Source organism: Chenopodium quinoa, unplaced genomic scaffold (assembly GCF_001683475.1).
Source record: "Chenopodium quinoa cultivar QQ74 unplaced genomic scaffold, ASM168347v1, whole genome shotgun sequence".
NCBI lineage: Eukaryota > Viridiplantae > Streptophyta > Magnoliopsida > Caryophyllales > Amaranthaceae > Chenopodium > Chenopodium quinoa.
The window spans coordinates 1,249,911-1,275,777 of record NW_018744718.1 but is presented as its reverse complement, the minus strand read 5'-3'; the positions used below and the strand labels follow the sequence as shown (position 1 = coordinate 1,275,777).

Sequence of the window (25,867 nt, the reverse complement as noted above, 5' to 3'; positions counted from 1 at the left end):
AAAGGAAATAAAAAAAGGAAAAAACTCGAAACAGAATGAAAATAAGAGGTTTGGAAAATAGAGGGTAATTATTGAAAATCACATAATTTTATGACCACTGAGCTATCAAGTGCTATTCTATATCACTACTGCAACAACAACAAAATGAGAACAAAATTGTAGCCAATCGTGTACAACTTGTCACAATTAGGAGACAAACATGAGTGACAAGTCCTATAAATTTATCACACTCGATCAAATAGCTCGAGTACAAAAGTTATTAAGTCCACACAACATGAAGTACCTATCTATTTCTAAATTAGCATTAAATATGCAGATTAAAGATGAACAATATGGTAGGAAATGAACAATTTGATTATACTGAATACGTCCTAAAAGAAAACTATGACGGTGATCTGAGCACAAGCTGTCTAAGAGGGGTATATGTTTAATGGAACATGGTGATACAAGGCATGACCAGTGCTACTACCAGAAACACAGTATCTTCCGCCAATAACCTGGTCTCCACTGGAGAATTGGTACATGAGAAGCATTTGCGGAAATTTTCTTCTTGAATCTGTTATTTTGTTCTAAACAATGCAATGCCCCACTGAAGATGCAGTTGGACTCAAAGTGTCTAATATTCCCGTCCTTTGTATGGCATTTCCTATGGAGAAAAATGACATCATTAAATATGTAGAATTGAGCTTATTTGATGCCAACTACAAAAGGAGGAAAATCTCACCATCCACAAGCCAAGACAGTGAATCGGACTGACTGACAAATGGGGACATTTTTTTTTTATCTAATGATAACACAATCATCTAAAAAAAGCCATTAACTTACCGCAGGGTAGCCTGGCATGTACATGACTTGCCTGGGATGGCCAAGAATCATCTGTTGTCCATACTGCAGATGGTTAGGAGAAATCAGAAATTCATCAAGTCTCCTACACAAGGAATTTACACATGATTGCTATTTAGCAGGTATGTAGTAAAAATCTCACCTGAGGGCCATTTGCAGGAAAATATGCCTGTGGTGATTGCATCCCTGCAGCCTGAGGATTAAAAAGCATTGGCTGAGGCCCAACAAAGGATGGCCCAACCTGTCAGAATATCGAAAAAATAAAAGCGATTAGGGCTCTGATCAAGGCAGCTGTAAATCTTGTTGCATCTGCAAGAGTGCAACACATAAAGTATTACTGAAGGAATCCATAACCTTATCTAACAATAAAAAAATCAGAGAAGATACTTTTGTAGCTTCTTTCAGCTATGGTCAATTACGGTAGGTAATCCAATGCATGGCCATAGTTAAGTTGAACGTTGCAGAAATTTATGTGCAACTATACAAGACATGTCTCATGTAAAAGCTCGTTATGATAAAATTATACTCCAAAGTAAATTCTTGAATTGATTCTCATTACTGATATAAAGTAGCCTAGCAATAAAAATCATTACCATCAGGCTAATGGGCTACTTAAAATACCGTGGGGCCTCACCTCATTTTCTAATGATTAATAGTCTCACATCAATCATTTCCTCACTAGATACACAACCTCATTACACTATCCCACAGGTGCAGTAGGCAGGGGCAAGCAGTAAAAGATTATTTTACTCCCTCTGTGTTTCATTTTCTAACGATTAATAGTCTCACATCAATCATTTCCTCACTAGATACACAACCTCATTACACTATCCCACAGGTGCAGTAGGCAGAGGCAAGGAGTAAAAGATTATTTTACTCCTTCTGTGTTTTTGTAAATGCAACACTTCTTATAATCAGCCGATTTTTTAAAGCAACATTTCCTTAAATCCTTATATGGCAATACTCACACGGTCCCCACTCTTCTCACTATTATTATTTTTCTTCTCACATCCCTTACTTGTACCTAAATTATTGGCCAAACTTGAGGCGCATTGTTTGGACAAAAGAGGATCAAGTTTGGCTTCAAGTGCTCATTCCTTAATCACCATTCCCAAACTTAATCGACTTTCATACTTGCAGACTATCCAAACAACAAAAGTTGGACCACCAGCTATCTTTTAAAAAGAGAATATAGCATTCATTCCACCTCATTATTATGCAGACCGGAAAAGAGAGGGGAGGGAGGGGGGGATAAAATTCAACCTTGTATTTCATTTCGTATCCAATTAGGAAAGGAAGATACCACCTAAATATACTCTCGCCAAACACTACTACTACCTTTTTTTCAAAATACTGACCCATTTTGCATTTTGGGTTTATTCAAAATACCCACCTCATGTTCTTTTTAAGCTTAAGTTCCTAATAAAAAAAAATGATTAAAACCTTCCACCCAACCTCTCTCTTAAAGGTATATGATTTGACAATTGTATAATTTTTAACTCCTTTACCCACTAAACAGAGCCCATCACATCTAATATTGTGAAAAATTATGACAGCGGATAAGGTATAAACCAAAAAAAAAAAAAAAAAAAAAAAAAAAAAAATCATGGGATACTTTCCATTAAGCATTTAATCAATTACTCACCCCCATACCAACTGGCATGCCATGCATATGAGGCACTGTAGGCATTGTGGATGGAAAATAGAATGAAGCATCATTAACCGGGGAAGGTGGCCTTAAAGGACTTTGTGTTGGAACAAAACATTTCGCATTGGGGTTAAATTTGAATTCCTGCAAGTAAAACAAGTAAAAAAAAAAACAAAAAAAAAATGCATCATTGCATGAATTTGACCAATGTAAAGCATAGGTAATTTTTGTAGACAGAAAATGTGATCCACACAAAGCATGAAAGCATATTTAGGCAGACATAAAAACAAGATACAGATCATGCACCCAAAAAATTGTATACAGAAAATCAATTTTAATATATGAAGAATGTACAGAAACCTTTGCATTAGGATTCAATGTTGACTTTTCAGAAGATAATGAACCCATAGATGAGCTAGGTGATAGGGCGGGACCACTTGGAGCTGTGGTAGCAGCTCCTGTCTCCGAAGTAGACGATGCAGAACTGCCTGGCCGTCCTCGAGAATTTGTAGGTTCAGTAAGCACATGTCCTTTGCCAGAGCTATCTTCTATGAGCTCACTAGAACTGGTTTTCTCTACAGGTTTCGTGTTGACATCTGAAGTTGTTGCTGTTAATGAAGACACATGAGTCTTCTCAGAGCCACTTCGCTTCGCATTCCACGATGGTTGTAAATCTACAAATATGCATGTCAATAATGAGTCAGATCTAACATATATAAACAAACTAATAATCTTCCAGGCAAATATAGCTGAAGGACCATCAGATTTGAAGAAAAATCATAAATGAAAAAAATAGTCTGGAACATATATACAAGTATATATTATATACCCACTTTTTTTTATAAAAAAAAAAAAAATGCTTACTTCTCCTTTATTCTAAGTTTGGCAAACACATTTTACAATCTTACCCTCCCTACCCCACAACAATATTTACATCTTTTCAATCTCTTACCTATTTCAGCTCTTACTTACACCCTCCCAACTTTTAACTTAATCTCTCTACTACTTTATCCATCATTTCTAATAATTATTAAGTGTGCCTCACATTCATGAAGTGCACCAAGGCATGTCTAGGTGCAAGCAGGCTCCCCAATGCTTTAGTTAACCTTTGGCTTTTATTATATTGCTTGCACCACAACAAGCTCCTAACACTCCCAATCACCAACACCGGACACCATAGAATTGAATACCTCCCTTCGGTGACATTCTCTGTGAAGAATTAAAACCCTTGCATTTCATAATACCATCATAAGAGCCAACGTTAAATTAAAATTCCTCAAAATCACCATAAGCATTCGCATCCGTTCATTTTTTTTTTTTTTAATATTTCACCACTTGAATACTTGCATAACAGGACAAGAGTCAATCCATACTCAGCATAGGCGCTCGAATTCACTTTTGAAAACAAGACTAAACGCACTCTAGGATCGCAAGTACAAATCTCCCCCTACATTTATCACATCACCAAAAAAATTGTAGAAAAAAGTCCTTTTAACTGGAATACCCTTACTCTATGCTTGGAAAATTATAGAATACCCCCAACTTTCAAGTGTTAATTTATTGCTATACTTGATTATATAAAAATTCATATCGGCAAAGATGCTACAATAAATTTACTTGATCCAGTTCTTTTCCTTCAGATGATCACTGAAAGCAGCATTTCACTCACCCGTCAATATTATAGATTACATCACGTTCTACCTTCATGTTCCAAAGACCCTAATCCATAACTCTGACCTTTCGTACTGACTCCTTCCAGACCCCCCTAGCAAATCAGTATAATTTAATAAACAAGGCTGCGAGGTAACATGAGCAAATCACTTTAATTCAGTTGGAAACAAATTGTGTTCACAGGAAGTTGGTAGAAGTGAGTAGAGAAGATTGATTATAATATAAGAAGAGGAAATGGAAGGTGAGACTCGTGTTGATTGCATGACATATTTTAACTTTTTGATTCTTGGGAGAAAAACAGAGCCTCTTGAAATGCTTAAAGCATTTGCATGCAACCATCATCAATTACCGACTAAAAATATACCTCTTATTATCCTACCTTACACTACAACCAAGCATACGAAAAGAATGTTGGGTTTAATAGCTTCAAAGAGGCAAGGGTTTCCCTAGTTTTGCTATCACTCCCAGTATATTCATATTGAGGAAGATCCAGTTGATTATTAGACTAAGTGACCAACCCATAGTTTCATTAACTATAGCAGCATATAAAGAGAACATAACCAGCCTTTATCCTCAAAAACTGATGATAGGATTAAATAAGAGCGAGTAAATGATAAATGGTTCAATATCATTGTTAGCTGATCTTCGCAAGGGGAGTGATGCGGAAAGCAGAATTAATGTAAGAATCATTGTTACCTAGCATATGACTTTAAGGGTCTTTAACAATAAACCAAATTACCATACTATCCTTTAGTTGTTCATTCCAAATGCTTACAAATGACAAAGTGATTAATTCAAAAAAACTAAGTGTCCATTTTCCAATCAGTCATTCATGTTTTTCACTAAGTTCATTTAGAAAAGATACAGTAGTTTCAAAAACCTAAGTCTGGAAACAATTCCATAAAACTACACAACAAAGAAGCAATAAACACCTCCTAAGCACAAGAAGCCTTCCAAATAGAAGATTTCCCATCAAAGTATGGCCAATCTTTATTATCCAAAACCCCAAATCCAAAGGCTAAGCCAGATTCCTACAGCATATTCTAAATTGAAAAAAGGAAAACCATTACGCCAGGCAATCACACATAATATACTCAGAACTAAGTTGTGAGCACCATAACTATTTATCATAAATATTAATCAAGAGAAGATAAAGTCAACACACGGAGTTTCCCACAAAAAATTTCAATTCATATACATAATAGCATAATTTAATAACAATGCAATGAGGTGCATGAATAGTTTAGTTTGAGATCCCAGATCACAGCATTAATACATCACAGCTTTTGTTCTTTCTTCCCTTTACCACTCCCACCCCAAAAAGTTTCCCAGCCCCATTCATCATAAGAAAAATGATGTTTAATAGGCAAGGCCTGTAACTTCTTGAGCAAGACAAAGCACAGGCATCAGCCAAAATCAAATATATACCTGATTCACCATCAGCTTTTCCGCTGTGAGCATCCTCACTTAACTGCGTGATGGAAACCAAAAACATATAAGAACATAAACAAGAAAAATGTTATAATACAAGTTGGTTTAAATGCAACAACTAAAGAATAAAATAGTCAATAAAACTCATCATATGTGCTCTTACAGTCTCCTTAAATAATATTTTTCCGCCTTGGTCGTCGACATAATTTCCTTGCACCCTAATGAACAAAAGTTTTCAGAAAGGAGAAAATGAAATATCAGCACTACTACATACTAAATTATGCCATAAAATCATAGCGCCAACTTAAGAAAATTCTCAACTCAATAATATAACTTAACAGGAGAAAGAAGACCTGTTGTCATCTTCAAATACATCAATAGCATTTGAACTATGATCAGACGCCAAAGAGCCAGAGCAGTGGAAATCTTGGTTGGCATTAAACTGGGTTGGGTGTATTTCGTCCTGCATACACCACAGCAAAATTGACCCCTCAAAAACATCAGTTCCCAAGAAAAACATATTAATGCTGAAAGAAGATTAGAAGAGATGATACTCACACACACACAGAACTGATATTTCCCCAAGGTAAAGGACCAAATGTAAACCTAACTTTGAGCAACCAATCTCTCAAAAAAAAAAAAAGGTTTCAAAACAGTTCAGGAGGTTAACCAACAAAAGGTAATTGGGTAAAACGCTGACAGAGAAAAGTCTAATAGCTTGTCATAAGTATGCCTATGACATGTAAAAAATTTATTCCGTTTAGCTATACCTCACCCATCCACAACCACAATTGACATAATCCGCCACGGATTTGCAGCCTATGCCCCTAAGGCTCTAACTATAGGACTTCATGCACATAACACACATTAAACTAGCATTCTACATTAAAAGTTGGAACTGGAGAAATTAGGTTAGAGAAGACCAACTTAAAATACACAGAATGATGCAAGCAGCAACAAGTGAAAAGAACAGAAAAATTAAGGTAAACCATCTTTAACCAAATTATATCAAGTATAGGATACAAATACTAGACAAAAAAGTTGAAATCAACCTCAAGAAAAGAAATCTAAGCCTTAGCACCCAGATACACAGTATTAAAAAAGGCTTGGAAAATAAACAATAAATGACAATTGTGATAACCATTCAAGCTCTGGCTGCACAAGATCATCACAATACAAGCCTCTGAGACACAATATTTCCAAAAAAAATAAAAATGCCTCAGAGACACGATGGGTAGCAATGTAGCATAACGGTCCTTTTCATAGTTACTCTATTACACTTTTATGCCTACATGGATAAACTATAAAGTGGACCAAAAGATTTCTAATATATAGCAGATCTGCATAGTTTGAGTGAGTAGCTCATTTGTTCAAAATATTAAACGTCTTCTTTATCATTATTGCTTGGTAGGTTTCTGTAATAGACTAACTTATTGCAATTATAATTTAAGACAATTTGCAAGAACCAAGGCTTAAACTTGAGTATTTGATTCACTGATGATTGAATTACAAGGGATAGGCATAACTTGAGGTTATGAATCTCACAGTAGCTTGAGGCCACAAGTCTCTCATGTATTTTCACTAATTTCCGATAGTCTCTACTGTCCCCTAACTACAATACATATACTCAAGACTTAACTAGAACATGTGACATTAATTAACTAAAATAGAAACCCACAAAGGTTATGATTAAAGGAGGCTGCCTTCTTTCCTCAACTTCCCCTTAATTGGCCTTGTCCTGTTGTTCATTGTTCCTTCTCACAGACCCTTGCTGCTGCCCCTGTTTTGCGCGCCTGGAGTACACCAAAAGTGGTGGTTGAATTGGTCCGATAGCTTTGTTGACCTTATTGACCCGTTCCATAACATTTTCAAGTATCTAGATAGGTCCACAAAAGCAGCACTTATACTACAAACTGAAGTTAAAAGAATTTACAGTAAGGGAAAACTCTTATGAAGAATCTTCACTGTTTTCTGGTGTATACAAGAAGCATAATGCAAGAATCTCAGGAAGTTGAGAACTTGCGACTTGCAAGTTTCAACACAGTTTTAATGGTGCACTACAGAATAAATGGTTTCACATTAACGCCATACAGCTACCTTTCTTTTCTTTCTTTTGGCCAATCAGTTATGATTTGAAACCTACACAGACTACTCTCATATTGTCAAACAATACATGTCTAATTAACAATAATTAGGTTGTTGTCACAATAACCAGCTACATAGATCTCTAGCATATACTTACTTTTTTTTAGTGGACACATTTCTTTTTTAACATTTGCCAACGCATTATTTCAATGATTAATAAGTAAAAATTATAAAAAGTTGGTATCATAACAATATATTTTGAGACGGTTCAAATAAAAGACCACGTGATTATGTTTTATCGTAGCTATAAATCACAAAAACTAGTCAAATAGATTTTGTGAGTAGTGTCAAAACTCAAAAGTCAAGCCGTGTCAACTTAAAAAAAAAAACAGGGGAAGTAATAAACATATCAGCAATAATGAGGTAACTTAAAATTGCACCAAAATACACAAGGCAAAGGACTACATAACATCACACTTTTTTTTTCTATCTACATAATTCTAAATGAACCAATAGACAAAAGAACAAAGCCTTAAAGTGAATAACCATTGATGGAGAACAACTACTCCCTCGATTTTTTCTGCAACAATTCCTATAATGGAATTAAACCTAAAGTATTTATTACATCTCTCTCCTCTCATGGTTGTCACTCAAGCCCCAATAATGCTCTCTCTTCCCTTATCTCTTACTTATAAAAGATCTATGCCTTACTACCTCTTTTTTTTTTTTTAATAACACAATATCTTAACAAATTCAACTCAACCACCTAAAAAGTGTTGCATTTAGAAAAAATAAAGGGGTACGTGCTTTTCAAGATCCTAAAAGCTATGTTCGACAGAACTCCTTTCTTTCTCAAGTCAGATTCCCTATTTCACTGTAATGAGTAATCATATACACAGGTTATTTGCTAGGTAGACACTTGAAAGGATTTTTTATTACATCATAATTAAACACAAGTAGTAGATAAACTAATTTGAAAATATATATTTACCTTCCCTGTAGATCGAGAAGGCACTCTACCTCCTTCAAAGCCTTTTCCACTTTTCCCACTAGCGACATCAGCAAAGGATCTGCCAAAAGCAGGCCCAGTAGAATCTCCAAAGGTCTCTGCGTCACGTGAATTTAACAATATATCCTCATCTGCACACCCACTGTCATCAGCACCCCTATAAACTGCGGAATACTTTGTCTCTTCATCAATATCAAAGCCATCATAAGGATTTACACCACGCTCCTGAAATAGAATACATGTCCACCAACTAAGACTGAATGTTCCAAAAATTAAGACTTGAATAGTTTATTCAGTGCAACCTCACCTCTGCTAAATGAAGATCATGTGTTTCCTCACCCTCAATTTCCCTAGCTATTCTCCTAGCTTCCTCCTCTAATTCCCTTGTTCGAGGGCCCTTCTCCAGTTTTGTGGTATACAGTTCCTCGTTGAATGTGCTTTTTACACCAAACAGTTTCTCATTAACCTTGAACTGGTCCCAGCTCCTATTGAGTGAAGATTAAAAAAAAAAAAAAAAAAAAAAAAAAAAAAAAAAAACTTATGTCAGGAATTTAAAATTTTTTTTAAAAAATAAATAAATAAATAAATAAAAAAAACATTTGATAAGTTGATAAAAATTTAAAAATGTGCAATGTAATAGGAAGTAAGCAAAAATTTTGGAAAATAATTTATAGATATAGTTACTATAACAACCCAGTCCAAGAGGAATCAAAAACGTTGTCCAATTCAGGGCACAGTGGATCATCCTTATCAGGCATCCAGGGCTCGAGCTCTCGTCCCCCCTCAACATGACGAGAATGAGATATGTAGGAGTCCAACATTATATCCTGCCTACTTTCACCTCGGAGCTCATTAGACAATCCATCCCTTGTAACAGGCACATCCTGCCAGAAAATCATGTCGGTTGAGAGAATCATAAAATTTTGTTCCACAACGAAGCATATTTGACAGGAATTGAATCATTAAAAAATCAGGAAAGTAAGACTAAGAGACAATAAAAAAAAAATGTAACAAAAACAGAACTAGAATTCAATCATGCGTTACCTATATATATATATATATATATATATATATATATATATATATATATATATATATATATATATATATATATATGTATGTATATATATATATATATATATATGTATATATATATATATGTATATATATATATATGTATATATATATATATATATGTATATATATAATCTATAAAACAAAGAGAGCAGATGAACACCTTAGCCACAATTTGCACAAGTTCATTAGCTGGTATTATAAGAGTTTTTGACGGAGCCTTGACAACTGAATCAGAAGTAACCTTTTGTGCCCTAAGAGAGACATCTTTTATCAATCGAGCCATTTTCAAGACAGCCCCTGAGAGTGAACCAAAAGGAAATGTCACGAGGCAATGTTCCCACAACAGTCAATTTTGCAGTGCTGTATGACAGCAGAAAAGCATGAAATACTAATGCTTCACATCTAGGACTTACCAAAATCTTTATCGGCGCTTGTTGCATGGAAAATTCCAGAGTATACCGATCCATTTTTGACCTGGACTTCTACATGATGTCCAATTAGACAGGTTGTCAAATACACAAGCCGATCCCGTGAAGGACTCTCAGACCCTACAATTCTGCTGCCACTTGTTATACCTGCATCAAAAATAAAATTATTAAGTTGCAAATGGAAAAATAGTAGAGCACTTATATTAGAGATCTTCACCTGCACTTGTCACTCTATCAGGATTTGACTTGCCAGGCTGTGATTTAATATCCATCCTATTGCTGTTCTCTTTTTCAACTCTGCGGCGATTAAAACCATTGGCAGAAGTTCTTGGCTGTGCAGCTTGCTGCAGGTTCATGCGGAGCAGACTGACACAACCCCCCTGATGGCAAAATTATTAGGGTTAGAAGCAGCAAATACACTGTGAAAGTGTAAAACATCATATCACCAAGACCAGCTAAATGCACCCTGAAAGTAAAGTTCATCTAAGGACACAAAGGCAATACGTAATAGATTGCCTCCCTTCCACTTTGTCTACAGACTTCAATTATGACACTCAAACTAATATTTACAGCAGAAAAGCATCAAATACACAAATGTATCATCCACTTGTTTGTAGTAAATCAAGATGATCACAAACACAAATACATAATATAAAACAAAATCACTACTCAAAGAGAATCCTGCTGCTGGATAACCAGCAAGAGCACGTTAATAACATTAAAGGCCTTAGGTTAGAGTTTTTGGGGGCACTGGTCTATAAATTATAGTAATCGAGCTTTTATAAAACAAGTCATAAAGTTAATTGTAAAAATATTAAAACTTTAAAATTAAAATCTCACCCTGAATGGCTGAAATGATGATTGGACAAAAACAATCATCGACTAAATATAGATAAATCACATCAAGGGGGGAATAAACCAATCACCTAAAGTCAAATGTATGATACTAAATAACAAAAGGAAGGGGAAAAATAAAGCCTTTCTAATGTATTCCCAAATCATTACATGGTTTCACCTTCTTTCTTTTCTATTTCTTGCTCCTTACTAAACCTTTCAACCAAATGTCAGTCCAAAACTTCTACTAAATCAAGTTCTAAGCTTTATAGTACAAGGACATTGTCGATTTGTTATCATGCCATTTTTTTACCAATTTCATGATGCATGGTTAATTGAAATGTTCAGAATTATCTGAAAAAATCAAGACGAATATCTAGTTAAGACTGGAATTCTATGCGTAGAATAATAGATGTCTGATTCTGTAATTTCTAGATTTGGCAATATTTGACTATTTATTCACTTTTATGACAATCAAACTAACATGAAATTAACCTTACACTACTAATTATATTGAACTTCAAAATGATAAAATTATTGTTATAATATCATAATAATAAATCATCACAACTCACACTTTCTTTACAAAATTCTTAAGCTATGATCTGATCAACAGAGGCAGAAAGAAATATTCAAACTTCAACAAATCAAACATTAAGTAATGGTACACAATTCGAATAACTTTTGTATGGCTTAAATTTACACTTTTATCTTCAATTTAACCTATATAATGCTCCATTTCAAGAATCACCCAAACAGCACGGAACCCGCTTAACAGCCACCAAATAACAATCGAACAATAATGCTGATCAAATCAACGACCGTTCTTCGAAATCTAAACACATAGTGCTACTTACTTGGCAAAAACAAATCAAATAAAATACTAGATCACTTAATTAGTTTATTAATCATACTACTACTATTCCAACTCAAGCTCGACTCATGCTTAAATAACCCCAAATTATTTCAGATCGGCTTGATTAGGCTCATAAACATCACACAAAATTCATCTCGCTAAAGAAAATCAACACAAATTGCATAAAACAAAATTCTTGCAACAAAATCGTTTGTTTTAAGCTTCCACAACTTCAGTTATTATAATCAATAGTTCAATAATCAACCTAATAAGAACCCTAAATTGATAAACTATACTAAAAAAAAAAAAAAATTAACGATAGTGTGAAATTAAACCCTAGATTGAGCGATTAATAATCGACGAATTGAAGAATAATAATAATCTTACCTCGGAAGCAGCTTCAATGGAGGATAGAAAGCTTAGAAGGCGCTTCAATGGAAAACTCGAAGTACGCTTCAATGGAGGGAGGAGAGAGAGAGAGAAAGGTGCAAGCGTAAAAGTGAAATGCTTGAAATTGGAAAAACATTGAAAACAAGGATTAATTACACGCATATAATCTCAATCGTTAGATCTAATCATATCGACGGTCATTATTCATCCTCATATAAAATTGTATTCCAAATAAATTTGGATTTGTACATGAGGATTAGGATTGATATTTACAGTTTTCAAAAAAAAAAAAAAAAAAAAAAAAAAAAGGATGATATTTACAATTTTCAAATCAAAAAAAAATGATATTTAACGAATATTATTATTTAATTTTTTTAAAACAAATACTATTATTTAATTAATACTACGGAGTAATTATAATGAGCGAATTAATCATTTTAAATTAGTTTCATTTCAATAAAATTTAAGTTCAATAAAAATTGGTCAAGGGAAAGTATTTGCTCTTTAACACATGAGACCATACAACAAAAATATTGGTGAAGAAAATATAGCCTATCGGGTGAGGTACTGATTATTTTTTATTTTTTTAATGAGAATAAAAAGGATTTCATTAGTGAAAGATAGTCAAATGGCACTTACAAAGGGCTTCTTCATATTTACTGAATTAGGTTGAACTGAATTGAATTGAACTTAATAGAGTTGAAATGAATATTTTATGAGAGAAGAAAATTGGGAGTTGAACTGAAAAGATCTAAATTAAGCTGAAGTGAACATGTCAATTCTTATAAAATCTAAAATTCCAACACAAGTACAACTTGTCTTATAAATAGTTTATTTGATAATTTAAGTTAGGTAAATAAAAAATAAAATAAAAAAAGGATGTTATTCAAATTAATATTTCAATTTATGTCATATTTTTGTCACCTTAAATTTTGTTTAAGGTTTTGCCAAACAATCTAATCATTAAGGGTCTGTTTTGATTTAGTGAACTGAGATCAACTGAACTAAAGTGAATGGAGCTTAAATGAGTTGTTTATGAGCAAAGGAAATTAGGAGCTGAACTGAACTAAACTAAATTGATTGGAGCTGAACTGAACTATTAAGCTGAAAAAAAACATGCCATAAGTCATCTTAAATATTGAGATGTACCCAGTTAATTCCCCGAATAAACAAAATTTGTGGGGATTATAATTGTCTTTTCAAGTACCAGTGGAGAGATACACGCGCCTTTTTATGTACTAGTTGAGGGGTACAAGTGTAATTTCCTTTCCAACAGTAAAAGCAAGTTGCAAACAGTAATTGAACAACTCACCAAAATACTGAATAAATAACTACGCCTTTTCAATATATTTACAAAAATGCCACCAGATTAACAAAATTTCGTTTATCTAGCAGCTAAACTTGCACTTGCCCTTAAATATTTTCATTAAAAAAAAAAAAAAACCGTCTTAAAAATCTTACACTTGATCATTTAATGCCTTAATGGTGATGAAAATGTGTTATCAAACATAACATTAATCTACTTAGATCTACCTCAAGAGAAAAATAATATATTGTACGCAACTATGATTCATGATAATTTCTTTAAAAGTTATTTTTATTTTATAATGACACAATTTTACTTTTAAAACATAATTTTCGATTAGTATCTTAAATTATATACTCGTATCTTTCCTACTGTCCTGTCACTAAGTTCCCAAATTTTTATATGTACGAAGTAGTATTCTAATGCACATTCTAATCATTTACGGTGCATGTTAATTCTCCAACAAAATCTTACACATGCATAATATAGGATGAATTACATTTTTCGACCATTTGGAGTAAGAAAAATACAATTAGCTAAACCAAACAAATTAGCTTCACATTGTCACCATCACGATCACCATTGACATGACGGTGTTAAAGATCAAAGGATTTGAGACTTATGTTTAGAAGCTTAGGAATGAACTAAACTAATTTATTTGTGTGTCAACAATTTGAAGTGAATTTAAAAGTAAAGAGGCATGGAGTTTTGATAAAGGGTTACAAAAGTGATATACTTTGTAATCAACTAGAAATCTTAACATAAAATTTGCTAAAATCTAACCTACAATATGGATTTTTTTTTTTTTTTTTTGTCTTTTTTTTTTAAGAAAAATAAAACGCGATGCATTTAATTAACAAAAGTGATTAAACCTTTTTTGTTTTGAGCAAGTTGACTATTGAAACTATTGTACATCATTACATACACATTTAGGGTAAAAAAAATATCAACTGACTTATATATTTTTTTTCTTCTTCTTTATATTTATTGTTAAAGCTTAAAGATGACGTAATAGTTTTAGCGGTCATATATATAATCAGCTTAACCTTTTTAAAATGAACAAAGTTTAATTTTTGAGAGACAATATGCTTTGTACAATTTATCAAAAAGGGAATAAAACCAAACAAAATAGAATAACTAAAATGAATAAAATTCAAAAGTGTTAATCACGAAAGGGGAGTTCATTATTCAAAATATATAAATAAATAAATAAAGTGGAGTTCATTTAAATACGAATCTAATTTGGCAATGACAATAACTTAGCTAAAATGAATTGCTTAGTCAAAAGCTTATATGATATGACAAACTAATTTGAATTAGAGTTGCTTTAATTTTTATGTTAATAAAATTTATACTAAAAGGACGTGTCACTTAAAAACAGGAGTATATCCCCTAAGACCCAAAGTCGAGAGGGAAACAACCCAAATCGTATCTTGATCTAACCCTACCAGCAGGTATGAAAATGCATGTCACTTGATTTGCAACCTTTTGTATGTAAATATGTAATAAAAATCGCAAGGGGATTAATACAAATTTCTCCTCGACTCTAACGCGATAATTATTAATTACCCCCTTGACCTGGAGAAGTGCAGTAACGTTGCGCCTGCATTCCCTCTCTATTTCTATTCCACAAACCACAACAATTTCAATCTTCTTCTGTGATTTGAGGGAGAAGTAGAAGGGGAAGATGTCACTGACAAATGTAAAAATGTCGGAAGAAGTGTGGTTAACTTGCGTAACCCACGCATTTTCAACCGAAACAGAAGAGATCATGGGTCTTCTTCTTGGAGACATTGAGGTTTAGTCTCTCTCTTTTGACTCTTTCTGTAATTTTTGTCCAGATTTGGTTAATGGGTATTTGAATTTTGGTTATTTTAAGGTTTATTTTCTTTGTTTTTGATGAAAGTTATGTTCTTGCAATCTTTGGGTGTTTTTTTTTTTTCATGGGTTTCCTTAATTTTGTCATTTTCATTTCAATTTGTTTATTTGATGTTAATCTTTTAGCATGATGAAAGATGTAATTTTGTTCTGAATTTAAGAATTTAAAGGTTGGATTTTTGTTGTTTTTTTCAATGTGTAAGAAATAATTTGGTTTAGGGTTTGAAATTTGTTGAATTTTGGGAGTAAGTTAGGTTAGGGTGGGTTCTCAGACTTGTTCACTATTTGGGGTTTACCATTTCTCATCAATAAGGCAGAATTGGTTGTTTAATTTGGGCAGAATATGAAATTAGTGAGAGAGTTCTTTGAAATTTGAAAACAAAATTAAAAAGGTGGCAAAATTTCCCTTTTGGTTTAGTACTCGCCACATCTTTTGTTGTCAGATTTTCAGTATACTGATGCCATGATGGTAACTTAACAATTTCAGTGCTCGAGAGGTGGAAAAACAACAGCTTTGATATGGGGCGCAGCACCGCAGACTCGGTCTGATAGGAGGAAGGACAGAGTGGAAACTAACCCTGAACAGTTGGCTGCCGCATCAGCTATGGCAGAAATATCCTTTGTTTTTGTTTGTGTATGTTCAGCTAACGTCTTTAAATCCCTTTACTTTGTGTGGGGCTGTGAGCCTGTGAGTGATGAAGGAAGTTTCTCTTCATAAATTTGGTAGGTTAGGCAAAGTTAATTGGATTTTTAAAGATTGCAAAAGTAACAAATGGGAAATGAGCGCATTGAAAGAATATAAATCTACAGCCACCTGTGTAATCTTGTAAACATCTACACATGAGTGAACTTTGAAGTTTCAGATTTTTGAAAAATGTGCATGGAATTTTGGACGATTTGTGTAATTAACTAAATAGCACAGAATGAGCGCTTCAACTGGAAGACGAACAAGAGTGATTGGATGGTATCATTCTCATCCTCATATAACTGTACTTCCATCGCATGTTGGTAAGTATGGAATTGTGACAATTGTTACTTTCATTGTTGCTGTGGCCATAAGGGGCAGGAGCCAACCAATTCGACTCCTTGTCTATAGCTCTATACAAATCAGTGGTTTTTGGGTGCACATAATCTAGGTGTGGGACATTTATTAGGTATTGGTTATACTACATATATTCTGCATATCCAATAAAAAATATATATATTAATAAAAATTTAAATTTAGTGACATGTCATCTCCTCCCTACCTCTTCAGATTAAAATACCACCAAAAACCACTCTGTGTAAATCCTGCCTACTATGGGTCTGGGATTAAGGCTAAGTAGTTATCTCTTTAATATACTTACCATTTTAGGCTATAATCTAATTAGGTGTAGTTTTCTTGTCGCTCTCAATCTTGTTGAGTAATGTAATTCTTATTCTCTGCATGCATTACATCTCAATGTAATTGAAAATTTATTTTTATCTGCTTTGGAATACAAATTTTGGATTCTATTGACGTTTTAGGCTTTGCCTCTGGTAATTAATTGCTTAGTCTAATGCTGTGGTGGCTGAGATGATAATATTTGGTTGATTGAATTATTTTTAACATTCAAATGCACACACACATATGCAATGTACGTACGTATATGCATGTAAATTTTTTGTTTTTCAGAAAGGTGAGGTTGTTTGACTAATCTCTGCTGCATTCTATAGCCAATTTCTAGTAATTCAAATTCCAAACCGAAGTATATATTGCGCTCTAAGATTGGATAAACTCTGTGTTTGTCTTACTTTGTCCCGTGAATTGACATTGACTACCCTCTGCAGATGTGCGTACTCAGGCAATGTATCAGCTTTTAGATTCAGGTTTCATCGGGCTTATATTTTCATGTTTTAATGAAGATGCTTATAAGGTTTGTGTCAATAATATAAAAAAAAAACTTTAAACCCTTATTCTTGCACTTTTGTTGGAGCAATTTGTGAATTTTGTTGGCCAATATTCAGGTTGGAAGAATTCAAGCCATTGCATTCCAATCTTTAGATGGGAAGCAGAGTTACAATTCTAGGCCTATTACTATATCTCCTGTACAGAAAAATAACATTATAGATGTTGAATCATCTTTGAGTTCTGATGATGCATCAAGGTTAGGCTCTGGGAAGGGTGAAAAACCTGAACAGGACACAGGTGATTCAAGAACTGCTGCAACTAAGGTTAGACACAGAGTTGGGTATTTTCATTCAAACATGATGCCTTAGTGAATGACTTGCAATGAAAATGTTACATAGTTGCTGTCATAAGTGATGTTAAGGCATAATCTATGCTAGGCTTTGCACTATTCTTTAATGGATGCTCTGGGCAAGCTCTTTTGTTATTATGCACTTCAATACAAGTGTGCTGTAGTTTTCTTTTTCCACATGCTCAATCACTGAAAGATTAGTCTCCAGGGCTTCATCATTTTGGTTGTTATGAGATCTTGATCACAAGTGGATTTTATATATCCCCTGTATATACTTTATCGCATAATCTTTTATTTGTTTATAGTCCATTCCTTTGAGTTGTTCTTACCTTCAGCTTTTTATTACCCTTGTTAGTAACAATTGTTTACTTTCTTCTTCTTCTTCTGATATATATCTATGGTACTTCTTTTTGATGTGAATGACCTTTGATTTCGGAAGGATTATCTTGTGAGCTTATTCTTAAATGAAGGATTTACGAAAGTGCAAAGAAATTTGTTTTATATGAATGCCAATAGTAGTTGCTGCTGGTGCTTGTGTCAATAAAACATATAAGTTAACTCTCATTCTATTTTGATTATGTATTTTCCTCATGTATGTCCTGCAACTCCTGTCACTTGACTGAAGTTGCGTATCAGGAAGTCAACTAGATGCTTCTTCTGTAATTAGGAATTTTTTTGAGCTCCTCTTTCAATGGGTGTTATTTTAAAGTTTATCAACTAGCTGAAATTTTAATCCCCCTCCACCTCTTTGGAACATCTATATATTAAGTTTCTATATGACATGCATTTAGAAATTCTGCACTTATTACATGTGGAAGTAGCACCTTTTGGAAGAGAAGTGGTTTCAGTTTGTCATGTGTGTGACAGTGAATATATAATGACTAGCATGGGTTTATATGAAATGTTGTGTTGAAAATCCATGTGTACGTAATTCTGGTGGACCTAGCAAAGGATGGAAAAAAGTACGCTGGCAAAAGGAGCATTGTCTTGAATATAAGAGGGATATTGATTTGCAAAATTGGCAGTTGAAACTTATTCTAAAGAAGGATTAATGAGGGTTCCTATAAAGGCTATAATTTGTAGTTTATGATACTTTTTAACAATGGTTTGTGAGGAATGGTTTAACTTTGAATTACACACATTAAAGTAATCGACACTCAATCGGTCAATTGTGGTGTTTGTACTTCCATCTCCATGAGATGAGTGTTTCTCTTTCTCTTTAAGGCTTGAACGTGTAAGAATATATTCCCTCTTCTAGTGTGTGACATGTCAGAGAGCCTTTTTTGAGTTTTTTTTTTGGGTTGTCTTGATTCGACTTAATAGCATGACCTCCTTTGTGCAAATCTGTGTTGTGATTTTTATCAATTATCTTAAAATCTAGATGAGTTGGAACCAGAATAAAGATAAATGGGTCTCTTAAGGAACATCAATCTATAACTTTTTGTTGGGGTAGGTATAAGGGTAATTTTTCTTAATTTTTTATGATGCTTCTTTTGCTACATTCTAAACTCCCTGTTTGTCTACCTTTGAATGATTAATGTTAAAAAAAATTGAAATGTAGGCAGCTTCTTTATCCATTTATATGAAAATTTCAGGGCTCTGATAGAATAGGAGGGAAATTTCACCCTGACAGCGTCAGTAATGCTTTTGGTGACATTGATCCCATGGATATGTCTGATGGCATGCAAGAAGCAATGCATCGCTCTCATTTGGAAATGAGGTATATATGAGTACGTGCTCATCCTTTCTCTAGTGTTTTATCTCATATCTTCTACAATGCCAATTCTCTATATAGTGCTGGCACCATTATTAAAGGACTTATTTTCCCAGAGCAGTATTGTGGTATGCATCTTTTTCTATTACACTATTATGCTCTGCAGACATGCAGTATTTGGTTTTCAGTTGCCTATCAATTGATTCTGTTTCTGAAAGACTTGTTCTAGTATTGTTATAGCTAGGGAAATGGGAGGTGTTTGCGCTGTCCATACAAAGAAAGTATAGGATTGACAGTGGTAGGAGATGCAGAGGGGACAGAGAAGGAAGAGGGGGGGGGGGGGGTCGTTGTTGTCATGCTACTGTGCTGTTGTTTTAGCAGCTCTGGTGGGTGAATGAGAATTTGGTGTTTAGAGTCAATTTTCCAGATTCAGATATTGACGTGATTAGTTGTAAAAGTGTGTTTTTCTAATCAATATATCATGTCATTCTTTTGACAGCAATTTCTGTTGTCATGACTTGTTGAGCTTTACCATACATCTTTTATTTATTATTTTTTTAAGAGTATGATGAGAGTAAGCGCGCCTAGGCGCCTAGCAGCTTGTAAAATTTGCCAATCTTTGTGTAGAGAAACTTCAAAAGAGACATCATTTCTTGTCCTGTTTATATTTTGAAAGAAATAACTTTATTTCACATTTATTCAAACAATTTAACTTTTTGGGGGTCTCTGAAGTTTTATATAATGGCAAATTTAGGATGGAGAGTGCATGTGGTTTTGAAGTTTCTGCAGCTAGTAGATATCGTACAGATTGGGGATAATAAGGTTGGGGATTGAAATGTATTCTTGCAAGTTTTGTTGTATTGATTGTTTTGGATTAATGAGAAAAAAGGTGGAAATTGCAAAACTGTTTTGAGAAGCTCTCTTCAAAATTTATAATTACGTATTTCTTAGGGAGTTGGTATTTTCATGTGCACAATTGTGTCGGGTTATAGGTTGTACAAGCTAATAGGCTATTACTTGATGTTTCTAAAGTTATTTTCCTTGCCTGCATTGGTAGTGGAGCAGAGTATATCCGGAAAGAAATCCCTCTTGACGTTCTTCCTGCATCTTCCCTTCTCAAGCTAGATTCACCTTTGGCCTCCTTTACGGATTTGCAGCGTGTGTTGTATGAAGAGGAGAAGGCTGCTTATAACCAAGCGATATCCCAGAATATGAGGTAAACTTCTGATGGCTTCTTTTTTCTTTCCTTCTTACAGGGCATTTCTAAATTTCCTCTAATAGGTTGTTATTGTATAAAAACTTCTATAAAGGGATGGCAAGTTGCATCCGCTTACTTTCATTCATCATACATCAACATATCAAGCTTCAATGTGCAAGTTAATGGAATACTGGTGAGTAAGCTGATATTCAGGAGTACCTTTATTCTGGTCGTAAATTTTGTATATTCACTTGATACTATATATTGCAGCCTTACTCCTGCTATTGAGGCTCTTGAAGATCATCTCCGAGAAAATGAACTTCGGGTAATATTATTTTCCTCCCCACCTCTTCATCCATTGCTCTTTCTTACTTGAAACTAATAATGAAGCTTTGCCTATGAAGTTGGGGATGTTGACTGAAGAAGCAAAAGTTCTGGAGGCTGAAGCCTCCAGAGGGACTGAGGGCACAGTAGGATCTCCTCTTCGAGTTGATGGATATCGAGGCAGTCCTGCTCGTGCTCATAGTTTTGGTGAATCTATGAATGCAAGAAGTCCTGCTCCTGCTAGTCCAAGTAGCAGGAGTAGAAAGGGTTTTTGAAAATCCAACAGTAGAAAAGGTTTCGTCGAGTTTTTGAAGGTGATGCTTGCTCAAGATAGGTTTTGGGTTGGAGGATAAATGTATAATTTCACTATCATACTTCCCCATTTCGGTGATGTGCAGCTTATTGAAGCAATGCTCTGTAGCAAGGTTGTGTTATATAGATAGTGTCTTGTAAATGTTGATGAATCAAGCAATGAATGCAATTGTTTGTTTTTTTTTTTTAGGAATTGTTTAATGGAGTAGAGCCACATCTTTTGGACTTATATCATTCATAATTTCACTTTAGTTCAGTTTAACTCGTTCAGTTTAACTCTTTAAGTCTAGTTTCATTTAGCTCAACTTAGCTCCATTCATTCTGTATGTTTCCGATTGCCAAATCCATAACTCCGTACATAAAAAAAAAATAAAAAAATAAAAAAAATAAAATAAAATCAAATACTCCCTCTGCAAACAGTTATCTGCAACAACTATACCTTTTACGGACTCCTAGACAAAACTTTTAGAGAAGTTTAATTACATTTTGGTGTGTTTAATTAAGTTTTATATTGGAGGGAAAGAAGAGAGAGAAAGTGGTCCAACTTGATTTACTTTATGCATGTGGGTACTTTTGAGTGGGAAAATGGAGAGAGAAAGTGGTCCACTCAATTGTTTTGGGCGGAAATCTGTCACCAAAATGTAGAGGGAATGTACTTTTCCCTCTATTTTTTTTATGTGAAAAATTGAAAATTTCAGATTTCCACCAAAACTTTGAAAATTTTCAAATTTCACCAACATTTCACACATTCATTCACACTTTCAGCAAGTTTAAAACAATTCAAGTGCCATATAAAAGGGCACCTACCATAGAGTTAGCAATAAATACAGACCATAAGAATTCAGTTTCTTCCAAAACAAACCCCCATCAAATCCTAACATAATTAGTCCAAAATATATACTGCCTAAACTAAGATTAGTCCTAAACTAAGGGCAGCAGTAGGGTTCCGCTTCTTTGAGGTCTTCACAAAAAACTTCAGCAAAAAAAAAAACTTCATCACCTTCATTCACCATCTGCAAAAAAAAAGAGAGGGGACCACACACATGGAAGAATATTTTGATCAGGATTTTTTTGATATAAAACAACTACTCAACGAGAGACCATATCAGTGCTGATGAAAGCATGGAAGAAGACTTCAGTGAAGGGGATAACAATGACCAGGAAGGGGACAACACTGATGAGGAACATCAGACACAAGTACAACCACAAGCAAAAAGCAACTTAGTGTTGATACAAAAAGGCAACTGGTAGATGATTTTCTACTCAACATGCATGAGGGGGAACTCAAAAGGGGATTTTTGTCACACATTGTAAGAAAGTATGGAATTTACAGAAGCACATCACAAAGGGTCTGGAAATTTGTTAAGGAAAGCATAGCTCAAGGGAATGTAATTGATGTCAGAAGCAGAAAACTGGGCAAAACTGGTCCAAAACCTAGGGACATATCAGATGAGTTCTTGCAATCTGTGCCTTTGTACAAAAGGACAACAGAGAGGAGCTATGCAGCTGCTCTCAAAATCTCCCATGGATTTCTCCACAAGCTAAAGAAAAAGGGCAGATTAAGAACACATACAGCAGCAAACCATTCAGCACTCACATCTAATCACAAAGTGGCAAGGCTGAAGTGGGCACTGGGGCACATTCATCCCATTCCAGCAGTTGGAAATCCAACTTTTATTGACATGCAACAGGATATTCACATTGATGAGAAATGGTTCTACATGAACCCTGAAACTAGGAGGTTCTATCTTTTACCAAAGGAAGAAAACCCATACAGATGTCAGCAATCAAAGAGGTATAAAATCAAAGCAATGTTCATGGGGGTCATTGGCAAACCATTGTATGACAGCAATGGAAACATGCTACATGATGGGAAGTTTGGTATTTTCCCATTCATCTACCAACAGAGGGCAAAGAAGAAAAGCAAGAACAGAGATACAGGGGTATTGGAAACTAAGGCAACAGAGAGTGTGAACAAGGAAGAAATCAGGAAGATGTTGTTGAACAATGTTATACCAGCAATCAAAAGACAATGGCATCCAAGTCTTCCTAAAGATATTAACATCTAATGGGACAATGCAAGGCCTCATCAGATTCCTATGGATGAGGAATTCAATGCAGCCTGCACATCTGATGGGTTCAACATTCAAATGAAATATCAACCACCACAGTCACCAGACCTTAATGTGCTTGATTTGGGACTCTTTAAGGTCATACAGTCATTAAAATATCAATCATTCCCCCACCAAAATTGAGGAATTAATAGAGAAAGTCTATGAGGCTTATGAGTGGTTTGATCCCATACTGAACAAGTACACATCGATCACTTTGCAAGGGGTGATGCAGATGATTATGGAAAAGGAAGGGGGCAACAACTTCAATCCACCACATATGGGTAAGAAGAGGTTGGACAGCCTAGGTATGCTTCCTGAACTGTTGGAATGTGATAAGGGACTCATTCAACAAGCAGTGCACCACCTCAACACACTTTTCATTGAATTTAATCAAGACATTCCAGACAATACTCAGCTGGAGGTGGATGCAGATTAGGGACAAGGGCAGAACACCATTCAAGCAAGACATGACTTCCACACATAACCAAACAAGCTAAGTGATCAAAACAAGTTTTTTGACAATGTAAGCAACTGTATTTTGTTTATGCTTAGACTGATTTGGTTATGTGTATTTTGCTAGATTAAATTTTCAAATTTAAGGCAGTCATGTGATGAATAGGTATGATCAGAAACTTTTTGAGTTGTAAAATATTGTGCTGAAATGAATTAAGTATGGATTGACATAGTTTGTTTATATTCCATCAGTTAGGTTACTTTGTTTTCATTGGAATGGTGTAAGGTGGATACCTCAACAACAACTGTGAACCACACTTGTTGGAGCAAAGCCTCCTAACACATTCAAGTCAAAGTGAGTCCCTTCATCATTTGGAAGTTCTGCATTAAGACATGAATCATAGGGGGACTCAAACATTTATAGCACACCAACACAATTGCAAGAACTAAAGGCATCAATTCAATAGGATTGTGTAGGCACCAACACATGCCTCATCATGCATCAAACTACCATTCCCTTGGCCATTATGGGACTGATTCAACAAGCAGCAACCAAACACACTTCACAAAGCCTAATTCACCATCACATTGAACAAAAGCTACCACAAAACAACACCATAAATACAGCAAACCATACCACATGTTGAGAGCAAGGTTAAACCATCATCATAGAAGCAACATCATAGAAGCAACATATGTCAGAGCACTCAACACACACACAAGGTAAAACCAGCATCATATAAGCACCATATATCATAGCATCAACTCAATCACCAACAATGAGTACTAGAGACTGCCACAAACCATAAACTAACATAAGAGACTCAATAAGCTAGCAAAAAAATGTTCAAAATTAACCAGCATATGCAACAACATTAAAAACCAAAATTAGGGTTCAGAAATAGTTACGCTGCGCAGATCAGTTGTTGGGAGGGAAATCATTAGGGTACTTGGCCTTAAGGACAACCAAATAGTCAGGGTCCCAGTCGCTGTAGTCCCGGTTGAAGATAGATCCGACTCTTTTCTTCCCCGGTGAGTTGGAGGAAGACGCAGTGGACTTCAGGGACTCAGGCAAGACCCTCCCCCCATACACAGGAGAGTCAGGGAGCACCACAACCTCTACAGGGGGCTGCGCAACTTGAACCTCAACACATTCAGAGTCATCAGCAGATTTCTCGACCACCGCTAGAGCGTTGGAAGTGCCAGCATCACCCTCCTCAACATTGTTGAGGCCCATCTCCCCACCCGATGCATCTTTCAAGCCTAGATCTGGCCCCTCCCCCTCCATAGAAGCCTCCTTCTTCTGCTCCTCTTCGTCGCTGGACACGTACTCTGACAGTTTCGCTCCAATTTTCCCTCGAACGTATCTCCGGAAGTACGATGTGCAACGACGAGCTGGTTTAAGTTGACCACTACCTCGCTGCAGCTTATAAAGTGTAGATCCCTCAGATATACGAGAAGGGGTGTTGTTTCGAGGGGACTCATTTGGATCTGGGTTCATTTTCGAATAGGGAGCAGAGAAAATTTGGAGTTAGGGTTTCGCAGGAGTGAGAACAGGAGAGAGATCAGGAGAGAGAACAGGAGAGAGATCAGGAGAGAGAGTGAGAAAATGAAAGTGAAACGAGGGGTTTTTATGAAGTTTTGGAGATTTCTCCAGAATTGATGAAGGAGGCATCGTAATCGAGAGAAATTCAATGAAGAACATTGAATGAGGCAGTTGGGAGATGAGAGGGTGTGGATGTGAGAGAGTGTGAAGGTGTTAATTTTTGGTGGGAATCATTAGAGTGTAATAGATGATTATGATGTAATTAAAACAAGTTACACAACATTAAATTTAAAAGTAAGGGTAAATCAGTCTTTTACCACTTACATTATTACTATAAAAGGAAACAAAAAAATTTGTTGCACATAATAGAAGCAGCCATTTTTGACAAATGTTGCAGATAATTGTGGGTGAAGGGAGTATAACGAGTCTTTACCGTTTTGCCCTTTGTGCATAATACTATAAAATCTCATTTCTACTCAATAATCTTGCTCAGTAGTTGAGGGTGTGTTGGACCAATCTTGGAGGAAAACA

The 25,867-nt window shown here is 35.0% G+C and overlaps 3 protein-coding genes across 5 annotated transcripts; 2 read left to right on the top strand and 1 right to left on the bottom strand.

Moving 5' to 3' along the window:
* Positions 1 to 145: 145 nt before the first annotated feature.
* LOC110703272 (polyadenylate-binding protein-interacting protein 3-like) lies at positions 146 to 12,449 on the bottom strand. Of its 2 annotated transcripts, none has more exons than XM_021881052.1 (15): positions 12,270 to 12,449; positions 10,410 to 10,572; positions 10,178 to 10,339; positions 9,925 to 10,061; positions 9,381 to 9,571; positions 8,995 to 9,172; positions 8,670 to 8,912; positions 5,947 to 6,056; positions 5,757 to 5,811; positions 5,591 to 5,633; positions 2,852 to 3,165; positions 2,489 to 2,635; positions 986 to 1,084; positions 826 to 888; positions 146 to 646 (listed from the first exon to the last, which is right to left on the bottom strand). In XM_021881052.1, the coding sequence occupies exons 1-15, from the start codon at positions 12,432 to 12,434 to the stop codon at positions 617 to 619; spliced, it is 2,100 nt and encodes a 699-aa protein (XP_021736744.1). In that variant the 5' UTR covers positions 12,435 to 12,449; the 3' UTR covers positions 146 to 616. The 2 variants fall into 2 exon arrangements, with proteins under 2 accessions (XP_021736744.1, XP_021736746.1); XM_021881054.1 differs by having other exon boundaries at positions 826 to 876.
* A 2,610-nt stretch (positions 12,450 to 15,059) lies between these two features.
* LOC110703271 lies at positions 15,060 to 21,493 on the top strand. 2 transcript variants are annotated; one of them, XR_002507658.1, is made up of 10 exons: positions 15,060 to 15,376; positions 15,944 to 16,069; positions 16,377 to 16,464; positions 17,266 to 17,351; positions 17,443 to 17,649; positions 19,271 to 19,395; positions 20,447 to 20,605; positions 20,671 to 20,780; positions 20,858 to 20,912; positions 20,992 to 21,493. XR_002507658.1 is itself a non-coding variant. In XM_021881051.1 (10 exons), exons 1-10 carry the CDS (start codon positions 15,266 to 15,268, stop codon positions 21,184 to 21,186), a joined length of 1,233 nt encoding a protein of 410 aa, XP_021736743.1. In that variant the 5' UTR covers positions 15,065 to 15,265; the 3' UTR covers positions 21,187 to 21,493. The 2 variants fall into 2 exon arrangements, 1 of the variants encoding a protein (XP_021736743.1); XM_021881051.1 differs by having other exon boundaries at positions 15,065 to 15,376; positions 20,700 to 20,780.
* Positions 21,494 to 22,491: 998 nt separating this feature from the next.
* LOC110703092 lies at positions 22,492 to 23,292 on the top strand. Its single transcript, XM_021880849.1, has one exon. The coding sequence runs from the start codon at positions 22,492 to 22,494 to the stop codon at positions 23,290 to 23,292; it is 801 nt and encodes a 266-aa protein (XP_021736541.1).
* Positions 23,293 to 25,867: the final 2,575 nt, after the last annotated feature.